The sequence below is a fragment of the Paramisgurnus dabryanus genome, chromosome 18 (assembly GCF_030506205.2).
Source record: "Paramisgurnus dabryanus chromosome 18, PD_genome_1.1, whole genome shotgun sequence".
Classification (NCBI taxonomy): Eukaryota; Metazoa; Chordata; class Actinopteri; order Cypriniformes; family Cobitidae; genus Paramisgurnus; species Paramisgurnus dabryanus.
The window spans coordinates 2,104,769-2,127,613 of NC_133354.1; the positions used below are offsets into that span (position 1 = coordinate 2,104,769).

Here is a 22,845-nt window from a genome sequence, read left to right on the forward strand (position 1 = left end):
AACTGATCAGCTTACAAGACTTTAAAAGTCGAAATTTTACATTGGGAGAATTTGAAGATTTGATAATTTTTTATTCAGGTACCCAATTTTCAACTTTGTCAAATTAACAGTTATGTTAACTTAAAAGTTAAACTATTTTAACTTGTTTTTATAAGTTATGTCAATTATCACTTAAAAAAGTTGGTTGAATGAACAAACCAAGTTGTTTTAATTTCATGCAGCATTTTTACATGTAAAGCTTGAATTTATAAAGTGCTTGATCATCTGGCACCAAATTAGAGGTTTAATGTCACAAGAATAATGTAGGCTATTTTGCATTGTCATTTTTTTTTTTAAGTTAGACTGAAATGGAGGTTATTTAAAGGGGCAGATGGGAAGACATACACTGTCAGAAATAAAGGTACAAAACTGTACCTTTTCTGTCACTTTCTGTACCTTTTCTAGTTTTCCGTTTGGTACCTTTACATGAATAAAAAACTGAATACAATTTTAGGTAGATTACCGTACTTTAAGGACCTACATTGTTAGAAACATTGTATGGACCTTTAGGTACAGATGTGTAAATATTTAGTAAAAATATGTATCTTTAAGATACTAATATGTATTTTTGAGGTACTAATAAGCTCTCTTTGGTCCCAGTATGCACCTCTGAGGTACTAAAATGAAATCTTTAGGTGCAAAGCTGTACTTTTTGAAAGGGTACAGCCCCAGTGACAGAAAAGGTACAGTTTTGTATTTCTGAGAGTGTAACAGTAAAAGAAAGTAAAGAAAACAGTTAAGATCTTGTATTTGGCTATATACTGTATGCATCTGTGGTATACAATGATAGCCGATATTCTCAGCAGCAAAACTGTGTACTGTTGAATAGGTTGACTGCCGTAATGAATTTTCTCAGTTCTTACCATTTAAGTTATTTTTAATGTTATCTCACATGGTTCACCTTTTTATGTACCTTGCTTTATAATTGAATTCAGCAAAGCTACATTTTAATATACTTTCTCAATAAGCAAGCTTTCTGCATCTTTTTCATTAAATATTGTGTTTTTTTATTTCAGTGGACATTTTTCCTCTATCCCAGCCCACTTTTATTGTTTTTTGTTCAGGTTAAACTAAGGACAGAGAAACAATGAACATCTCATATGAAACTGCTCCATGTAACATGACCAATGTTCTTCTTCCCTTTGATGTGGCGGCACATATCATGAATGTACTGTTTGGTTTTCCGACACACTCCTATGTTCTGTGGCTTATTGTGACGGGAACGGGAAGAGGAATTTCCTCCGAATTTTTCACTCTGAACATTTCAGTTTGTGAGATTGTGTTCTGTCTGCACTCTGTGATCTGTGTAATCGCCACTGAATTTCCACAAGCGTGGAACGTTGGGATGTTTTTATCTGGATTTGTCATCACTGGTCGTCCTCTTTTTCAGTGTCTGATCTGTCTTGAGCGTTACCTGGCTGTGGTTCATCCCGTAACCTTTCTGAAGTACAAACCTCTCAGATACAAAATTGCATGCTCTATTATTCCCTGGTTAATGATTCTGATCTCTTGTGCATTTTGCCTGCAATTTACAACCCCTTGTTTAGTTAGTCTTTTTACATGTTTGTACCTATTGCAGTTCCTCCTCTTTCTCTCCATTCAGTTGTTTTGTTGTGTGGCGGTTCTCAGAGCTCTGAAGCAGTCAGGACCAGGAGAGAGAGGGAGAGAGAGAGAGGAGGAAAACCACATGAAGAGAAGAGCGTTTCATCTCATTCTCATAACTAGCATGACATTGCTGATAACTTATGTTCCCAGTTCACTTCTGGCATTACAACATTTTCTGCCAATATCTGCTATTCCAGAACTTGATACGATAAGTCTTACTACTTTCGTGCTGGCTGGTTTTGTTCAACCTCTTCTTTATATCCACAGGGTGGGGAAAATAATGTTCTGCACAAACTAATACAGCCCACCAGTACCCAGGTAAAATAGACTTGAATGTACTAAAAACATACTTAAATACCAGCAAGTAAAAGTTAAAATAATAAAAGTTTAAACGTTGTACACTACAAATATAATTTAATATTTTGGATTCGGCAGATGCTTTTATCCAAAGCGACTTACAGTGCATTACAAGCTATACATTTTTTATCAATACTTGAGTTCACTGGGTTCAAACCCATGACCTTTTTTGCTGCAAACGCAATGCTTTACAGAGCTATAGACTACAGGAACTTTATTACATTAAAAGTATAATTTTACTACTTCAGTGCACTTGGAAAAAAGTATACTAACAAGTATACCAAAACCCCCATAAATAAATAGATCTTAGTGCATTAAAATAAATAGTGTCTCAAAATAGCACAGCTGGGTACCTTAATGTTCTTAAATGTATCTTGATGGGATATTAAGTACAAATTAAGTGCCATAAAAAGTACATTTCCCAAGTGTACTTAGTGTACTTTTTTCACCTGGGTAATTGAGTAGTTGGTAAGGGATGTCATAACATGTCATACTTATTGTTTGTTTTATAACAATAAAAGCAATTGCATGTGCTCTGATTTCCATAAAATCACCATAAATATAAATCTCCTGTGAAAATTTTCTATTGTATGAAAATGTCTCGGTGTGCATAGGTGACTAGAAAAACAACAGTGATGTAGCATGGCATATATCCATACTACTTAAGTATTTTTACTTACATAAAAGTACATTTTCAAGTATTTGTACTTTATCAGTGTTTGTCTTTAGAAAACATACATTCCAAAGCATATTATCATAATTTTTACTCCACTACATTTCATTATTTCAAGTTTTTGGTTTATATTTAATATTTGAGTACATTAAACAACAGTGATGTAGCATGGCATATATCCACTATTTTTACTTACATAAAAGTACATTTTCAATTATTTGTATTTTATCAGTGTTTTTAATTTTTTTGAAAACATACATTCCAAAGCATATTATCATAATTTGTACTCCACTACATTTCATTATTTCAAGTTTTTGGTTTATATTTAATATTTGAGTACATTAAACATCTATTTTTTTTTGTACTTTTACTTAAAGGACAAGTTCGGTATTTTACACTTAAAGCCCTGTTTTCAGATTGTTTATGATGAAATAGAACGGTTTTGACTGAAAATTCGAAAATTATGCGGCTGCCCGGGAATTTTTGGGGGTTTGTGTTTCACCTCCCACCTTTACAATGGGTTTAATGGTGCACAGGAACAATCCTTCCTAAAATGCATTAAACTTTCGTTTACAAAGACGTGAAACTCACCGAGTGGTCAGGGGTGTTCACTGATATGCTCACACAAAAATCGCTGCATAATACGCATTCCAACAGGTTTTATCGTAGTTTTTGCCAACTCCATTGACTTGTATTAGTTGTGCTGTGAGGTACGGTATTACTCCGCGCCGGGAACTTTGTTTCTATTCTTGCAATTGGCAATGGCGGATAAGCGCCACCACCTGGGCTGGAGTGTCTATAGACCCCTTCACGGTTTACGTCACAGGCGGTTCCCACTGCGCATGTCGGGGTCAGAAAAGTCATTACAGCAGATTGAGTTGCGTATTATTCGGTATCGTCAAAAATGCCTACTTACGTCGTGGGCTGTGAAAATCGCACCAGGCCTTCCGTTAAGTTTTCGCAATTCATGCAGAATCTCAAAAACAAAAAAATACAACATCTGCATATGCAAGCAATTAACGTGCAGACTGGGACAAAACAAATATCAAAGAGGCTTGTGTTTGTAGTGCTCACTTCATTTGAGATAAGTCATCATTTTTCAGCCCTGTTAGATTAAATTATAAAGCCTAAATGGTATGAACAGTTTGACCCCATGCTGCACGCGCACCCGATAGTCATTCAATGTTTACAAACCTTGAAGGGGTCTATTATTCAAGCTCTAAGCGGAAGAATGTACGTGTGTGAGGCGTTTGGAAAAATAGGTCCACAAGTTAACAACGAATGCTAAAACAGCTGTTGGAAAGCATCTTTTGCAGCGATTTTTATGTGTGCATATCAGTGAACACCCCTGACCACTCGATGAGTTTCACGTCTTTGTAAACGAAAGTTTAATGCATTTTAGGAAGGATTGTTCCAGTGCACCATTAAACCCATTGTAAAGGTGGGAGGTGAAACACAAACCCCCCAAAATTCTCGGGGCAGCCGCATATTTCGAAATTTCAGTCAAAACCATTCTATTTCACCATAAACAATCTGAAAACAGGGCTTTAAGTGTAAAATACCGAACTTGTCCTTTAAGTAAAAACTACTTTCGTACTTTTTCTCAAGAAAAGTAAAAGTACACAATGTTTATGTAATTAAAATTGCATATTCAAATTGATTTAATACCTAAAGAATACACAGCATGATTCTATGCTTTAGAATGTAGTGAAAATTTTTTAGTAAAGTAAAATTTTTTCCCAAGACAAACACTTTTGCTTGGAAAATGTAACTAAAATATTCAAGTGCTCTGCATAGATATTTCTTTATAATTTGTCTTCAATTGTTTATCGCACCCTAAACTTTTGTATTAAAAAAATAAAACATTAATCCTCAGAACAACAGACAAGCCTCTTTTTTTCTTAAGTAACATCATACTAATAACAAACAGGAAAGATCATGAAATCTTAAAGCGATAGTTCACCCAAAAATGAAAATTTTGTCATAATTTACTTCCCCTTCAATGTTGTTTTAAAGTTCTATAAATGTATTTGTTCTACTGGACATTCATATATTTATATATTATGTATTATTTTATATAAATTAGTATGCGAGCTCTTACAAATAGATGTGCACACACTCACTGGTATGTGTTAATTGACCTTTTAATGTTTGCTCTTCTTCAAGATGTTACATAGAAGAATTTATCGTTTCTTTTTCTCAGGAGCATGAAGGTAGAAATCTTTGGTCAGTCTGGATGCAAAGCACGGCATTTGTCTTTTTTTATTAGTTGCTGAATCGAGGGTGTACGACTGGAAGTGATTTGCCACACCGTGGTTTACTCGTGTCAGAATCTGAATGACCTCTAGATGGCAGTCCATTAACATCTTGCAAAGCTCACAGATAAACACAGAACCCTTCTGTGGACTCCTCCATGAGAAATACCCTGAAGAGGGAAAGTAATGGTTTTATTATGTATGTGCATATTTGCCATGTGTGCATCTCTAGATATTTATGTACATACTCTAGATACAGTAGTGGCCAAAAATGAGGTCTAAGGTGGGAATTTGTACGATATTTGTTCTTAATGCCCCCTCAGGTTAGGTTAAACAATCAGAATATGATATTTATGGTGCAAAATGGATAAAACAAATATGAAAAAATAAAAATAATTTGGAAAAAAGGCCAAAAAGCATTGGCAAACAAAAAGTTCACAGGTAATAAAGCATTTAATGTATAGACATTTTATCCAAAGTGATTTTCTGTGCAATAAAGCTAAAACATTTTATTAATAACCTACCTGAGTTTGAACCATAGACTGTAAAAAAAAAGATGGACGTAGGGTCCGTGATGATGTCACCCATAGGTTTCTGAAGATCGTTTTTGAAGCTTAAAGTAGGCGGTGCCTGTCATCGGCATCTTGGCCGTGCGTCACCGCGCATCACTTGCAGATATCCGAAAATGGGTAAAGAGGGGGGACGTGGGTGAAGCTGAGGTGACTGGTTGCTGAAACCACGCCCGCCTAGCTCGACTCTAGTGACAGCAGTGGCTGTTCAACTGTCACTCAAGTGGCCACGCCCTTAATTATACAGAACTTTAAGGCTTAATATCAGTTACAAAAAGAATCACCCCCTCACAAATGTCATGAAGGGCAAAATTAGCTATTCAGACCAAAAACTATTTTGTACCAGGCTGTAAACCAATTATTTTCTACTGTAAATTTGGCCATTTTAACATAAAGGTCTATGGTAATTGACTCCCTTTTGGAGCCTGCCTCTAGTGGCCAGTCGATAAATTGCAGTTTAAATCACTTCCGTATTTGCTTCATCAGAGAGATTGGAAGGTTTCCCCTCGGTTTGAACCAATGATCTTTTGTGCTGCTGATGCAAAGCAATGTATGTAAAGCATACATTAACTAAAATTTATATATTATTAATATTTGTTTATCTTAAGTTGTTTATCAGCAAAAATGTTAATTTATAATCTATAATAAAATATTTGAATAAAGAGCTAAGATGTCTATTGTTTAAAGTTGGACATCACTTTTGGCCACTATTGTTTTTAAGACACACTCACTCATACAGTATACGAAATAACTACATGACAGTTATTGCAATCCCAACCTTCCACTGTGGAATAACAGCAAAGAAAATCAACTTCCGGAACATCGGAGATTCCAATAAAATCCCCCGATGTTTCTTCACTGTCTGCTTCAACACCATGGTCATACATCATCCCTCTGCAGGCCTAAAGATGAAATCACATCCCCATTTACGTGGTTAGGCTTTCAGTATGAGTGTTAACCTTAAGGAAATCTATTAACTAGTGTTTTAAAATACTGACAATATTAGCATTTAAAATGTACAGTCTCTCATTTTTGCCAATACAGATCAATGGTTTTCATGACATCATTCTGCCATTCAACTTTTATCAGATTTCAGGCTGTGAGGTAAACTAAACACCATTGGCCATTTTAATAGGCAGAGGTGCAACTAAATACTGTATGTCCCATCCTAACTTCCTTTGTCAGTGGAAATTACATCAACATATCGAACATTAAATCACTTTAATGCTGGGACAGAAGAAACAGGAAAAAGCCATGGTTTGAAAAAGTATGAGGGTGGATCAATAACAACCTAATGTTCATTTTAGTGCATTTATTGTCCGGGTAGCGAATACCTGCAGGAAGAAGAGTTTGGGCTTGCCCTGTAAAGTTGGGCAGAGGTCAGAGGTCATTGTCATGGTCAGAGTTTTGACAGGAATGGAGCGCTGATCTGATCCTAGAACTGTCCCTTCTTCTCCATGGCTCATCAGTACACACACGAAGCACGACATGTCAGTGTGGTTTTCTTTTGACACTAAAACACATAAGGTACAGTACAGTCAGTTGGTCAAAATTACACATACATGTCACATAATATACAAAAAATTATTTTGTACCTTTTCTCAAAACTGCAATCATTTGATCAGCAGACAGGTTTCGTTCCAACTGTACATTAAAACCCAAAGACTGAAATGTACTCAGTAATAAATCTTCATCTACTCTACAGCCGTTCCTGTGCAAACGTGGAGATCCTGGAACATCAAGACAACAAATAAAAGTAAGCAAAAAGAGTTTAATGGTTCTTGGTTTAATTCTTAAAGTACTTTTAGGAAAGTTGAAAGTGATTCATTGAAATTGGGATTCAGTGAGTCATATGCTAATTCAGTGACTTGCTGAATCAGTGAGTGAGTCATTTGTTTGTGAATCAAAGTACAATGGTATGTTTGTAGCCCACCAAGGTCAGCAATGATAAATGTGTCATCCGTTTAATCTCATTGTTTTATTTTGCCACTGAATAGTACTGCATGAAACACTTACAGTAAATTTGTAAATCTGGGTTGCGGTGATGAACTACTGAGTTCAAATCTTATTCAGCAGTTTCAAAAACAGCTGTGCAAGTAATATAAGGGCTTTATTTGAGGAACAAATACTTGATGAGATAAATCACAAAGTGGGTCTAACATGCTGCATATCACATGAACAGAAGAAATTGCTGTGGTATTAGAATTGAGACACTATGACAGATCCTGAGTCAGCATGAATAAAGATTAGTAAAAATACAGTGTTATTTTAAAAAAAAATGTAATAAAATCAGATTTAATGTTCATAATAATGTAATATTTAAAGCCGTTTAATAGATGGTGTTATTGATCAGCTAACTTATAAACTAAAAACACATACACCAGCAGAGTGAAATGTTTCTCATAATCTTAAATCTTTTAATCTGAAGGTGTGTGCTTAAATGTTTTGAAAGAACCGATAGACAAAATATTATTTTGCCAAACATATTAATTTCCTATTAGAAATGAAAAAAATAAGTTTGTCAAAATATTAATTGTGATTAATCGTATACAAAATAAAAGTTTGTGTTTGCATAATATGTGTGTGTGTGTGTGTGTAATAATTATGCATATAATACACACATACATATTTAAGAAAATTTTTATGTATTTTTTATTTATATATAATCTAAAATATATCAGAATCTAAATATATATATATGAAAGTTTGTTTTTTGCATAATCTAAATGTTTTTCAAATGCATACATGTGTGTGAATTTATATATACAAAATAATTATCCACAGTGCACACACATATATTATGCAAATCAAAATTTTATTTTGTATGCGATTAATGCAATTAATATTTTGACAGCCCCAGTAAATATGTATTTTAAAACAATTGTGATTTATGAATGTTGAAGAAAACGCAGCAAATAAGAGCTCAGAATAAATGTGACCTCCTTTAATATTTTATTTACAATTTATCTTATGTTAAAACCTCATAAATCTGCTGTATAAAATGCCACAAGTACGATTTTGCTAATTCTAGACAAATGGTGAAAACACTGCATGTTTTGATTTATTTTTATTTATAACATAATTTAACTGTATTTTTTTACAGTGTAGGAATTAAGTTAAAACAACTTGGTTTTGCAAGTCAAATCAACCTACTATTTTACATTTTTGCTTTGAAAATTTGACATAACTTATAAAATCAAGTTGAAATTGTTTAACCTAATTTTTTAAGTTAAAGCAACATAAAAATATATGTTGATTTGACAAAAATGCTGCGTATTTTTTAGTTAAATTTGTGTTACATAATTTTAGATGAGTTTACTATCGATCCAGAAACAATAAGTGTTTCCAAACTTTTCACATAAACTTTTTACAAACAAGGTCATCATGTGTCAGTGTAGATCTGCTGATATTTACCATTGAAGTGCTCATTACTGATGATTAGACATTTGCCTATGTTTTTATGATTCTCGTAGGTCTCAAACACACAGGGTTTTCTGACAGTGCTGTGAACACAAACAGTCAACACATTTTCACATTTCAGATTAGGAATGGCATAATGGAGAATAAAGCCAGAAACACCTGCAACAATGATCCAAACTTTCAGCTTCCTGCGTGGGTCAAATTCATTGCTGTCTTACCTGTGATCTTCACATTCATTGAAACCCTTTCGAGCCTTTGATTCTTTAACCCACTGCATTCTGTGCTAGACAGTTAAATAATGTAACTTCCAAATCAATAGATTAAATTACGTGTCTATGTCACGAACTGCCTTGAGACTGGGTTGCAACTTCCTAAAATCAAGCGCCTTTCGTGTCATTCTCATTTTGGTTTCATTTTACTAGTAGAAATACAAAGTCTATGCAATTGCCTCAATACGGCGAAAGTTAATATTTTACAGATTTATTTGCCTGTATCAGATACCAAGCACCTTCCACAAACAGATCTTGAACTATGTACTAAATATTATATCTTTTTTTTCCAAATCTTCACTGAATGAGTACAATTAAAAGGACGTTCGGAAGGAAAATGCTATATGAAAATCAAAACAAAGTGAATTCTCCCATTGATAAAACAATCTTTATATATCACAATCTTTTTGCACTTTCTAGAATTTTAAACGACACTTTTGAGAAAATGGTTGAGGAGAATGCAACTGTATTTCATTCACTCTTCAGTATAATTCCCTCAATAATCACCGACTATACATTCAGGAGGATAATATGATGAAGATAATAAAGTAAAAGGAAATAAAAAACACACTATACATCATTCATATCCTTAATACTGTATGGAAATCATCCAAAAAAACAGAGCACAAGAAAAATTTATTTTATTGTTTTAATTCATTCGAAATATAGGTTACACTCCTGTTCTAGTTTTAAGAATTTCTTAATGACATTAATTTCCTCATAGGTATTTTTTTTAATTTTGACTTTTCCCTTGACCTAAATTTTTTTCTAGAAATACTCCCTGAGACTTTAAGTAAATATTTTAATAATTTAACCACACAGTTGCTTGTTTAACTTCAAAAACATTTATTTTTTATTTTAACCGTTTTATTCAGTAGTACTTTATGTCATTGTTATTATTACCTGTTATTGGACCTTCATTTGGTAATTTTCTTTTGCTGATACATTAAACACAACAGAGTTCTAAGTTTTTTTGATATATTGTAGTATTGTGTATGGTCACATGACACGCAGGTTAAACAAATAACATATTTACTTATTAATTTTAAAATAACTGATATACATTTTGATTTAATTGTAATTATTGAATTCAGGAACCTCAATTCCCTGCAAACCACCAGTGTTTAGTTTGGGAACCCATAGAAAATAATTATGACTTAAGGGATAATGAAACCACAACAACAGTCATTCCCTGTGAAACAGAAGCAAAAACAAGTACATAAATTAAGAATAAACTATTCACATACATTCAAATCCTGAGAAAGTGAAAAATGATGGATGTGAGTTCACTGATGTATGGCTATTTCAGGGATTGACTGCACTGTAAAACCTAAAAGTTAACTCAACTCAAACCATTTAAGTAAACCGGTTGCATTAGTAAAACACATACATTTGAGCACTGTGAACTTAAACAAATTGAGTCATATGCAGTTATGCACTTATATTTAAGTTCACATTAAATATAAGTGCATAATTGCACATGACTCAAGTTCACAGTACTTAAATGTATGTTTTTAATAACTTAAATGGTTTGAGTTAAGTTAACTGTTAGGTTTTACAGTGTGCTGGATACGTTTTGTGTTATTGTTGTGTTGCTAGGCCAAATAAACAGCTAATCAAATTTTTATATTTTGCTCGTATGGTAAGTAAGTACCCACGTAATAAGCGGGATAATGTACATTCCCTAGTAAAGTGGCTTCACATCAGGATCTTGATCATCCTATGGGATTTATTTTGTGATAACAACAGGTTGTCTGTATATTATCCCTTACTTTATGTGTGTCAGAAAAAATCAACAGTAAAAAACAACAGAAATTGACAGCAGAAATGTGCAGCAATATAAAAGAGCTAAACATGTTTGTGTAAAGTGTGTAAAACAGGTGGCCAAATAATTACAGGCAACAATGCCAGCAAAGCAATAATTCATCAAATGATGAACATTTGCAGTAAGTTTACTTTCACAGTTTGCATCAAATTTATATTTTTAATTATTGGGTTTACTATCCCTTTAAAAGGATATTTCACCGAAAAATTTATTTATTCACCCTCGTGTTTAACTAGGCCTGTATGAACTCTTTTTTTCTCCGATGAACACAAAAGAAGAAATTTCGATAAATGATGACGAGCACACAGTTGGTGGAAACCATTGACTTTCATAGTAGGATAAATAACATTTATGGAAATGTTGTGATAAATGATGATGAAGATATTTTAATAAAATTTGGTAAGCACATATTTAAGAGTTGACATTCCCATTGAATTCCATAGAATTTCGTTGTTGTTTTCTACTATGGAAGTCAATGGTTTCCACCAGCTGTGTGCACAACAAATCCCATGGAATTCAATGGGAACGTCAACTCTTAAATGTCTGCTTACCACATTTTATTAAAATATCTTCATCATCTTTTATTACAATACTTCCATATTTGTTTATCCTACTAGTTTCCACCAGCTGTGTGCTCGTCATAATTTATAAAAATGTTGTGTTCCTCAGAAAAAATTATACTTAGAAGAACATGAGGGTGAGTAAATGATGATGCAATTTTCATTTTTCTGTGAACTATCCCTTTAATGCAAGACAAACATTACTGCTAAAGTGTGCACTAAGCTAAGATGCTATGATGATTACAATCAGGTTTGTTCTTATGTATGTTTCTTCTGGTGAGCTTGAAAACTTCCTAAATAAGTGAAACTCTGTCCACAGGTAGCGCAGTGATAAGGTTTCTCTCCTGTATGAACTCTCTGATGGGTTTTCAGGACATCTGATCGAGCAAACGTCTTGTCACACTGAGAGCATTTGTAAATCCTTTCTCCCGTGTGAATTCTCTGATGCTGAACTAAGTTATTATGTTGACTAAAACTCTTCTGACAAACATCACACTGATAAGGTTTTTCTCCGGTGTGCACTCTCTGATGATCTTTAAAATGGCGTGGATCAGAAAAGGCCTTTCCGCAGTAAGAGCAGAGGAAAGGTTTCTCTCCGGTGTGAATTCGCTCGTGGCATTTAAGATGGGATTTGTGAAGAAAGCGTTTATCGCAGTATGAACATTGATAAGGTTTCTCATTACTGTGCGTTTTTTGGTGGTCTGATAGATTATACGATTGCCTGAAGGATTTACCACATTCGCTGCACTGATACGGTCTCTCATTGGTGTGTAAAAGCATGTGATTCTTCATATGGTTCATGTTGCTGAATCGCTTCTCGCAGTGAGTACACCCATAAGGTTTTTCACCCGTGTGAGTTCTCTCGTGAGCAACAAGATTTCCTTTGGTGCGGAAGGATTTGTCACAATCGCCACACTGAAAATCCTTTTCAATGTTGTGTGTCTTTACGTGAACTTTGAAAGCGGAATTTGTGGTAAAAAAATCCTTCCCACAATGCTCACAGTGAAACTGCTTCTTCTCATTTCTTCTGTGCATGTTTAAATGAAGCTTCTTCTCTTGAAAGGTAGGAAAGCTGATCTTACATTTCCTGCACTTGAAGATTTTCTGTTTGGTGTGTATTTTCTCATGTCTCGCTAAGCGTCCCTTAGAGATGAAAGTCTTTTCACAGATATTGCAGGAAAAAGTTTGTGCCGCCGCTTGTTTTTTTGATGTGGAGGCCGTTTCTTCGTCAAAACATGAATCATTGTTTGCATCTAAAACGAACATAGAGTACAGGAGGGTTAGCAACCTGCAAGTATTTCTTTATCAGGAAACATGTTTTTAAATGCTTTAAAAAGTTAAACTGAAAAGATTTTAATATTATATTGCGTAAAATACAGTTGATGGTTGTCTGTGACCCGGTAAAAACAAAACTAACATTTTATTTAATTTGAACGTGCAAACAGCAACAACAGATCAACAACAAATCCAGGATTTATACATCATCAAAGAGCATGCGATCAGTCCAGAGGATTAATATCCAAAGTGGACAAATTGTCTCTTTTTAATCTACCACAGTGGCCATTTCTAAAGCCGGACACATTTCAAAAAGTTTTGATTGTTTGTGCAAAAAGAGAGATGCTTGTGGTCATAGACAGAGGCGATCGGGGAAAGTCAGTCCAGACGCACGCGCGAGACAGACTGTGCCTTCACACCAGATGCGAATGAAGCTAATAAATCGTGCTATTCGAGGTTAGTTTGATGCTTGAACATTTTGAGTCAACTCATGTAATTCGCACGTGAAATTTAGCGTCATTCGCGAGTGAAATTTGTGTCATTCGCACGTGCAAATACGCTCAATTTGCTGGCTTTAGCTAGCTTGTAGTTTATATACACTCACCTAAAAGATTATTAGGAACACCTGTTCAATTTCTTATTAATGCACTTATCTAATCAACCAATCACATGGCAGTTGCTTCAGTGCATTTAGGGATGTGGTCCTGGTCAAGACAATCTCCTGAACTCCAAATTGAATGTCAGAATGGGAAAGAAAGTTGATTTAAGCAATTTTGAGCGTGGCATGGTTGCTGGTGCCAGACGGGCCGGTCTGAGTATCTCACAATCTGCTCAGTTACTGGGATTTTCACGCACACCCATTTCTAGGGTTTACAAAGAATGGTGTGAAAAGGAAAAAATATCCAGTACGCAGCTGTCCTGTGGGCGAAAATGCCTTGTTGATGCTAGAGGTAAGAAGAGAATGGGCCGACTGATTCAAGGTGATAGAAGAACAACTTTGACTGAATAACCACTCGTTACAACCGAGGTATGCAGCAAAGCATTTGTGAAGCCACAACACGCACAACCTTGAGGAGGATGGGCTACAACAGCAGAAGAACACACCGGGTACCACTCATCTCTACTTAAATAAGAAAAAGAGGCTACAATTTGCACAAGCTCACCCCCTTGGTGCCAATTGGGTATTGTTTAAATGCCACGGCCTACTTGAGCATTGTTTCTGACCATGTCCATCCTTTTATGACCACCATGTACCCATCCTCTGCTGGCTACTTCCAGCATGATAATGCACCATGTCACAAAGCTTGAATCATTTTAAATTGGTTTCTTGAACATGACAATGAGTTCACTGTACTAAAATGGCCCCCACAGTCACCAGATCTCAACTCAATAGAGCATTTTTGGGATGTGGTGGAACGGGAGCTTCGTGCCCTGGATGTGCATCCCACAAATCTCCATCAACTGAAAGATGCTATCCTATAAATAAGGGCCAACATTTCTAAAGAATGCTTTCAGCACCTTGTTGAATCAATGTAACGTAGAATTAAGCCAGTTTTGAAGGGGCAAGGGGGTCAAACACAGTATTAGTATGGTGTTCCTAATAATCCTTTAGGTGTGTGTATATATAGCTCAAATTGAGTAAAGAGCATTTTTTACAACTTTCCAGAATATCCAACCTCCTCACTCACTTTCTCCCAAGCAAGATCCTTATTATTCCCGTTTTTATAAAATGTGTCATACAGCTCCGGGTGTCCACATACAGCAATAATGATTTTGTCCTCCATAGCCGTTTTGTATTTCTGCCTCAGCTCGCTACGTTGTAATAACGTCACTATTAGACCACGCTCCTGATTGGTTAACACGGCGCAAATATCTGCCAAAGTTCCGATTTTTCAACTCATGCAAAACTTTAAATTCACGCCGCAGGATGTCATCGCATCTTTGCATTGACTTAACAAGTAAATCACTCGCGCGTAACGCTTCATTCGCGTCTGATGTGAGCGCACCAGGAGACGGGCCACGCCATCTTGCACGCACACACGCACATCTCCAAACCATATTCAAGTACGGTCGGACACATATGCAGAACAAAGGGTTTCTCATACAAATGATTGCAAAAAAGTTAGGGCAGCAATAATTTGTGTAATTTACAGACCATTCACAAATTAAGGATAAAAAAGTGGCGACACGTAATATTTTTTATTTTAACTGATAATATTATTCGTCATAAATTCGTACCTTTAGTTAACTGGTCAATATGAACATCCCTAAAAGGGTTATCGGAAGCTTGGGGCGACGATGTCGCGCGACTGTGTGGTTTAGTCCACATTATATTTCTAGTAAATGCATTCATGTTGAGTATGAGAAACTTTTAGTGCGCCATGCATGAAACAGGATCTCACACGAAAAGACCTAACATACCTGAAAGAATAAAAACATCATCATCTTCATCATTCTCAACATTCTCATCTTCATTATGCTTATCTTCATCATTATCATCTTCATCAGTCAACTTCTCAAGTGTGTTTTTTTCCTCAACATTCTCATCTTCATCAGTCTGATGTTTCTCAAGTATGGTTTCTCTTCTCATCTCCATCAGGTTCCTGCAGTCCACCAGTTTGACCGAACACATCTTCAGGGGAGTCTCCAGGATCGGTTTCTCCTCTTCAGTGTTACAGACAGAATTCAGAGACTCTGTAGAGATTTGAACAGTAGATTTATCATCCTGTAAGTCTTGATTACTGTCACAGACAGTCTCCTGAGAAACTCTGGGGTCAGAGTCCCGCGTGTGTGTGGATGTCTGTTCAGACAGATGTTTGTCCAGCTGTGGCGTGGTCTGATCTTTGTTGATCGGCAATGAATCCAGACATTCAGTGGCGGTCCCATCAGTCACACACAATGAAGATTGACACAAAAGCTTTTCCAGCTCCTGACAAAAAAACAACAACACACAATCACACACACATAGCAATGCTGTTATAGACAGTATGACAATGAGATTATAGACAGTATTGCATATTAATGATTAAGATATAAATGTGTCATCTATTAACAAAAATAATTATTTTTAGATCACTTTTTAAAAATAACTTTTATAAAAGGCAGACTAAATCTAAAGCTTTATGTTATAAAATTGTTCCCATTCAAACATGGGAACGTGGTTTAAAACAGTACTTTAATGGAGAATCAGAATCATTTTAAGAAGTTGATAAGAAGTGACATTAGTTTAGAAAAGAAGCTTGATGTTGATTCAAGTACAAACCTCATCTCTTGATCTCAGCTTTTCCTCCAGTAACGCAACCTCTTTCTTCAGCTGAGAGATTTCTGTGATGAAATCATCGATATCCAGCATGGACAGATCAGTACCGGTCGATTTACAGCATATCACATCCACCTGCTCCTTCATGATGAACATCCGAACACAAACAAATACAGACACACAAAACTGTCACTGTAAAACTAGATAGAAAAGCATGTACACACAGAGCATACAAACACAACACACGTGATCGCGTTTTCTTTAGCGGGTTTATCGGCGTACAAAAGAGCAGCAGAGCGCCTCCTACCGGACTGGAGACAGAACAAAGTTTTTAGTCAAATCAATCTTGAAAATAATTTCTAAACATATAAGAAATGTTAGAGAAAAGTATTGCTGAAACACACCAACAAGACTGTAAACTACGTATTACTCAATTGCAGAGTTACATCGTTAAACAGTTTTTCACCATTTCTGTGTTCAGGATTAAACGGTGGCTCAGTGCAACATCATCTGTCTGCACAAGCGGAGGCTGCAGTTTCAGGACCGCTGTTTCAGGACCGCAGTTTTAGGACCCTCGTTTTTTTTAACAGCGCCATCTAGCGAAACTGTAGCCTCTGGTGGTGCAGGCAGATGCTACTTGAAAAAAGTGCCACAAATGCATATTTTCACCCAATTTAAACTACTTTTAAAGTTTTAGATGTTTTTAAAGGTTTATTACACCCAAATACTGCTTTCTTTATTTAAATTAAATCTGATTTTTAGGAATGTTAAGTAATTATTGGCTCTATGTTGCATTATTTAATAACTCATCGAGTAAAATAAACAAGGAATCGTGTACTTACGCCTTTTTAGTCAATCACATATTCAAGAACAGAGGGAATACACAAGGATGACTCTGGGGTAGATTTAAAATTTTTGTATTTATAAAATTATATATTGCAACAGTTGAATTTTAACACACACAAAACAAAATAGTGTAACACTTTACAATAAGGTTCATTAGTTAACATTAGTTAATGTATTAACTAACATGAACAAACCATAAGCAAAACATTTGTTACAGTATTTATTAACCTTAATCTTTAATTAAGCTAAATAAAGCGTTTAGTTGTTTTTTCATGTTAGTTCACAATTCATTAACCAACTATCAAGTATTACTAATTGTTGAAATTAACATTAACAAATATTAATAAATGCTGTATAAGTGCAGTTTATTATTAGTCCATGCAATTAATGTAGTTAACTAATGTTAACTAATTAACCTTTTGTGTTACCCAAATTTGTTAATGATGTGAACAACATAAGAACTGCATGGACAACGTCTTCACTGACTCCTAAGTGAGAGAAAGATAAAGAAATGAATGAAACCAGGAACATTTAGTTGAACATGTTCAACAACTCTTTAATTTTTGATTTCAAACTTTATATCAATCTTCATACCAAGTAATGTTCATATTAGTATTGCATAGTGTTCATTACAGGATCAAAGGTTCTTGAAACATTCATGTCAATAAAGCACATCTGAGCAGATAAAAAATAATAATAGAGAGAGATAGATAAATATAAATATTAAATATTTAAAGCACACATTGTGATGTATGCAGCAGCAACTGGATGCTCTCCCCTCTTTTTTTCAATTGTTTGTCTATGATTCGATTAAATTCCTCCACTTCACTGAAATAGTACATAAAGAACATAATCACTGATTAACAAAAATGCTGTTAAAAAGTGGTACACAGTACAGTACAGTACAGTACAGTACAGTACACAGTACATGACACAGTCTAACACATGGTATTTTAACAGTCAATTATTATGATGGCCTACTGTTATGTCTGACTATAAAAATGTCACATTTCTCAATCAACATTAAAACCACATCTAAATAAAGAGACATATTCATAACATGTATTGTGTGGTAACGTCAAAAAGGCTGACTGTGATCATGTGACAGTTAAAACATATTTATATTATTTTAACTAAAAAAAAAAAAAACGAGTAACTAACTAACAAGTTTTTACAACCAGCGTAATACAGTTTTCTTGTACTGTCACTAAGTCAACACAAGCTTTTATGCAACAGTTTAATTAAACGAATGTGCTAACAAGTTATTTACAGCATTATTCTATAAAAAGCACGTTGAATGACCTCTGTGTATGAAATGTGCTACACAAATAAACGTGCCTTGCCATATTACATATGATGGATATGCAAGACTATTTAGCAAATCACAATCACTATGTTAATCGGCTATGTTAACTTTCCAATGAAATGCATCACGATTGTATTTAATGTTCAAATAAAAATTGATTCAAACTTGATACTCACACTCTGCTTGTCATCCATCTTTGTTGGTCCTCTAGTTCGCTAGGTGGCGTTGTCACTAAAAACCTAGGGTCCTATAACTGCGGTCCTATGACTGCGGTCCCGAAACTGCAGCCTCCGCTTGTGCAGGCAGATGCTACTCGCTCAGTGACACACTTGTGCATGGCCCCGCCCCTAACACAATCGCGAGCATCCATATTTACTTGGGTTATTTTAGAGCCATTTTTAGAGTTTATATTAAATATTTTACATGTAAGAAAAGTAAAGAAAATGATTAATTTATTAGCATATTTGAAAAAAAATTGTCATTCATTTAATTAATTCCATTATTCATGCTTTCATGTAATGTTTTTCTCCCTCTAGAACCAAATTTAACTTAAATTAATAACATAATTATCTTTTATTTAAGTGGCAATTAGTAAAACCAAAAAAAAAAGAGTAGGGGCAATTTTTTTGATTATAGGCTAAATCTGGTCAAATCTTCCCGTTAAAGGGTTAGTTCACCACAAAAATGAAAATCCTGTCATCATTTAATCACTCTCATGTTGTTACAAACCTGTACGAATTTTTTTGTTCTGATGAACACAAAGAAAGACATTTTGAAGAATGTTTGTAAGCCCCATTGACTTCCATAGTCTGGAAAAGGAATACTATGAAAGTCAATGGGACTTTTGGGTTTAGTTACAAACATTGTATTGAAGAGGTTTTCATGTATTTTGGAAGTATGACTTATATTTGTGATGTAAAACAAAATAAAGAGTAGTGATTCCAAAAAGAAACATGGAATGTTGGGGAAAATCTAAGACCATTTAAGAATTGAAAAAGAGTAAAAGAGTGTAAAGTGTAAAAAGTCATGTTTCCGAATATTACAGCTGTTGGCCCATATGTTTTAGCATTACAAAAATGGACAAGATAAACCCATCACATATATCTTTCTTTCAGTTACTCGTATAATCACACTGTGTAGACATCAGTTTCTGAATGGTTTTTCAATGAAGATATTGGTATGGATGGCTGTGGATTATCCTTTATAGAATTTAGGGTTACGCTTTGGGGGTCTTGCTTACACCAATGCGACTCTTGTAATCCAGCCATGAGCCATCTGTGATGGTTTTGCTCAAACTGTTGGGGGGTGTTGATTTGTTATTTTGCAGATGACTGTAGGTCTGATTTAATCTTATTAGACTCCATATGGACCAATTTAACTGAGATTTAATTAAGATCCAGCCTGCATCATGACTATATGGTCAAAAATGGTTAAAAAACACTGGGGCAGCACCCTTTGATAAGGTGCAAAGGTATACTTTTTGAAAGGGTACCGCCCCAGTGACAGCTAGAAACCAAATTTTTTTTGACAGTGCATATGGTGAAATCGTCTTTTACAGCAAGTTTAAACAGATTGAGTAGTTTTTGCATTAAAGTATTAAGAGCGTCAAATTTGTAAAATATTGGGCATATGGTTAGCTTTTATTGTTTGCTTGGCTACCAAAAACAGCAGCTAACCAATCAGATGCTTGAACCAGTGTCCATTCAATCTGCTTACATGAGCATGAATCAAGATTACATCATTTACCAGAATACACTTTGGATTTTAGCATAATGTTCAACTAAAATGATGTTAAGATTTAATCTTAAAAACGATTTAATGTACATGTAGCCTACATATACATGATAATCAAAGGTCTTCAGGAAATTGAAGTTTTTTGTTTGTTATAAATGAACATGAATACTGAATGTTTCTCAGATTTACAAACCTGTTTCGTTCATTCACTATATTAAACCAAGTGAAGCTTTAGACTTCATTGCAGGCACGTGCAGAGGGGGGGGCGGCGGGTGCCCAAGCACCTGCCCCTTTACCCCTGGATGACCAAAGTGCCCTTTTTGACAAGGCATTTTTTTGTAATTAAATGCCCTTTTGTGAAGGCCTGCCCAATCTAACTATTAGTAAAATTAATAAAAAATATTTTAGACGCAAAAAAATTAGTCACATGATGACGTATTGAACTTTCATTGGACAATCTCTTTAGGGACGATCATCACTAGCTAGCTCACAGCGCTAGTAGCAGGCAGCAGCGCCCACACGTGCACGACACGGTGCGAAGTACAGGGAGGATCCCCTCGAGCCGGCATTGAACCGAAGCGATATGCTTGTTATATTATTATTATTTTACAAGAACAACGTGAGGAGAGCATGCACAGCTTTAGTTTATTGCTGTCTGTGTGTATTAACATCTCTACAACGTTAGATGCAAACAGGGCTCTCAAGTCTCACGCATTCGGCGGGAGACACACGCATTTCAGCCAGTTTACACGCCAGTGACGCCACACCTTGTATTCCTCACGCTGAAAATAAAACATTCTTCCCATATAAAACAATGGATGAGGCAAAGGCAGGGACGTTCTCTGCCGGGAGTTCATACAGGTAGCTGTCTCGAGTTTTTAGGTGTGCTCAACTTCAAGCAGCAATGCAAGAACCGAAACGCATATGACATCAAAGTACCGCGAGAAATATTCGGGAAATCATACGGAGGAGTTTGATTTCAAATCGCTCTCGCGCTGTTCTAATGTCATCCACCTGTCACGCGGAGTTTGGAGGAGCAAGATCCGATGAATACGGTAAAAAAAAACTCGTTTAATTTTGTATCATATTGAATTTACGATTCCTGGACTCGCCTTTGATAAAAGACAATGTGAGCTGATGTTGGGTAATATAGCCATACTCGTGCTAAATTATTAACTCAGTCAAAAACTCTCCAGCTTTGCAACCAGTTTTAGTTTACCTGAAAATAAAGAAAGTACTAGAGGCTTCATAAAATGAATGAAAGGAGAGATGAATGTCATTATTTTATAGCCGTGTCATCAAAGCATCAAAGTGTGCAAAAACACAACACAAACACGATTCAAAACTAAAAACTATAGGCTACTCTCTTTGTATACAAATTTCGAACAGGATTAGAATAGAATAGAATTATATTTTAAATATGACAACAAAAACACAAGACTGTAAACGTAATAATATCTTAATGTCACAATGCAATAATATCATATAATTTCAAAACTGCATATACTGTTGTTGACACACACAAACACAAAATGAAATGCACTGTAAGTCGTTTTGGATAAAAGTGGCTGCCAAATGCATAAATATACAGATATAAAACTCAGTCTATATAGATTTTTCTCTCTCACTCTATTTGCAAGGAAAATAAAGGAAAACGTTTGACTTAAAATCATCTTTCTATTCTGTATTACTTTATTATTTGTTTGAGTTGTGTGCTTGCGTGTCAGCGAGCAAAGTGCCCTTTTTATTTTTTGAGCACCTGCCTCTCCAATTGTCTCTGCACGGCCCTGCTTCATTGTTAGTATATAAAGAACAGAACACTGAACTGACTGCTGTAGATAAAACCACAACTATCTTACTGATATCTCATGCGAACTACAGGATATAACTGAAAACATGGAGTGGTTTGAGAACTCAAAGTATTCAGTTAAGGGGATATTTTACCCCCCAAAGAAATTGTCATTGGCTTTACATACATTTGAGCTGTGTCTTTTTATTCAACCCAGTCTCACGGCAAGTCATGTTATAGTAACGAAAATTTTGATTAATTTATTCATGTTTGCTGACACGAATTTCCACTGTTTTTCGTGTCTCTGGAGACGAATGTCTGTTTCGTCCTTTCCAACACGAATTTCTATCAATGGCTTTTCGTGTCTGTGCCACGACTTTCTTTATCGTGTCATTTTATATTTAGTTTTTTCATCGTTGTTTTCTATTTTTTGACCATTGTCGCTTGGTGTTTGGGTTAGCATCACTATTGCAACTCTAACCCCAACTCCAGGCGAGAATAGTTTTAAAAGCGGACGAAAAACATGTTGAAACCAATGCATAAAATTACATCCTAACGCAAACACCAAATCTAACCCTAACCCCAAGCGACAATGATTTAAAAATAGGAAAGAACAATGAGAAAAAATATATAAAATGACACGATAAAGAAAGTTGTGCCACAGACACGAAAAGTGATTGATAGAAATTCGTGAAGGACGAAAAAGACATTGGTCTCCAGAGACACAAAAAACAGCAGAAATTCGTGTCAGCAAACACAAATAAATTAATCATTACTATAACACTACTTGCCGTGAGACTGTGTTGTTTAATTCAATGACTGCCCCACTCAAATTTGTTTATACAGTATTTCTTTAGTGACTGACAGTATGCTTAGATCTCAGGCCAGTTTTCACTTTTGCATTGGCTTTAGATTTAAGATGCTAAATCAGCATGAAGTTAAATGTGTTCAACTGAAACCATTAAAGTTTCCGGATATGACACATCAATGCTCTTGTAGGGCAGATATGATTTTCTAAGCACTTTAAAGGACAAACATTTATGACACAGAAAGACTAAGTCAGC

General features: G+C 35.2%; 2 protein-coding genes across 2 annotated transcripts; both read right to left on the reverse strand.

Moving 5' to 3' along the window:
• Positions 1–4,802: 4,802 nt before the first annotated feature.
• Positions 4,803–11,398, reverse strand: casp21 (caspase 21, apoptosis-related cysteine peptidase). Its single transcript, XM_065243940.2, has 6 exons — positions 9,137–11,398; positions 8,913–9,001; positions 7,094–7,228; positions 6,833–7,011; positions 6,277–6,400; positions 4,803–5,099 (listed from the first exon to the last, which is right to left on the reverse strand). Exons 1-6 carry the CDS (start codon positions 9,193–9,195, stop codon positions 4,858–4,860), a joined length of 828 nt encoding a protein of 275 aa, XP_065100012.1. The 5' UTR covers positions 9,196–11,398; the 3' UTR covers positions 4,803–4,857.
• A 207-nt stretch (positions 11,399–11,605) lies between these two features.
• On the reverse strand, positions 11,606–16,428 carry LOC135721589 (uncharacterized). Its single transcript, XM_065243939.2, has 3 exons — positions 16,110–16,428; positions 15,269–15,776; positions 11,606–12,825 (listed from the first exon to the last, which is right to left on the reverse strand). The coding sequence occupies exons 1-3, from the start codon at positions 16,260–16,262 to the stop codon at positions 11,831–11,833; spliced, it is 1,656 nt and encodes a 551-aa protein (XP_065100011.1). The 5' UTR covers positions 16,263–16,428; the 3' UTR covers positions 11,606–11,830.
• Positions 16,429–22,845: the final 6,417 nt, after the last annotated feature.

Excerpts from the sequence above, each read along its gene's own strand:
- casp21 (XM_065243940.2), bottom strand. The coding sequence starts at position 9,195 with ATGCAGTGGGTTAAAGAATCAAAGGCTCGAAAGGGTTTCAATGAATGT. Across the intron at positions 7,229-8,912 it reads CAGTAATGAGCACTTCAATG|GATCTCCACGTTTGCACAGG; the intron begins GTAAATATCAGC and ends TTGATGTTCCAG. Across the intron at positions 7,012-7,093 it reads GATTGCAGTTTTGAGAAAAG|TGTCAAAAGAAAACCACACT; the intron begins GTACAAAATAAT and ends TATGTGTTTTAG.
- LOC135721589 (XM_065243939.2), bottom strand. The coding sequence starts at position 16,262 with ATGTTCATCATGAAGGAGCAGGTGGATGTGATATGCTGTAAATCGACC. Across the intron at positions 15,777-16,109 it reads AGCTGAGATCAAGAGATGAG|GAGCTGGAAAAGCTTTTGTG; the intron begins GTTTGTACTTGA and ends TTTTTTTGTCAG. Across the intron at positions 12,826-15,268 it reads TGATGTTTTTATTCTTTCAG|ATGCAAACAATGATTCATGT; the intron begins GTATGTTAGGTC and ends TGTTCGTTTTAG.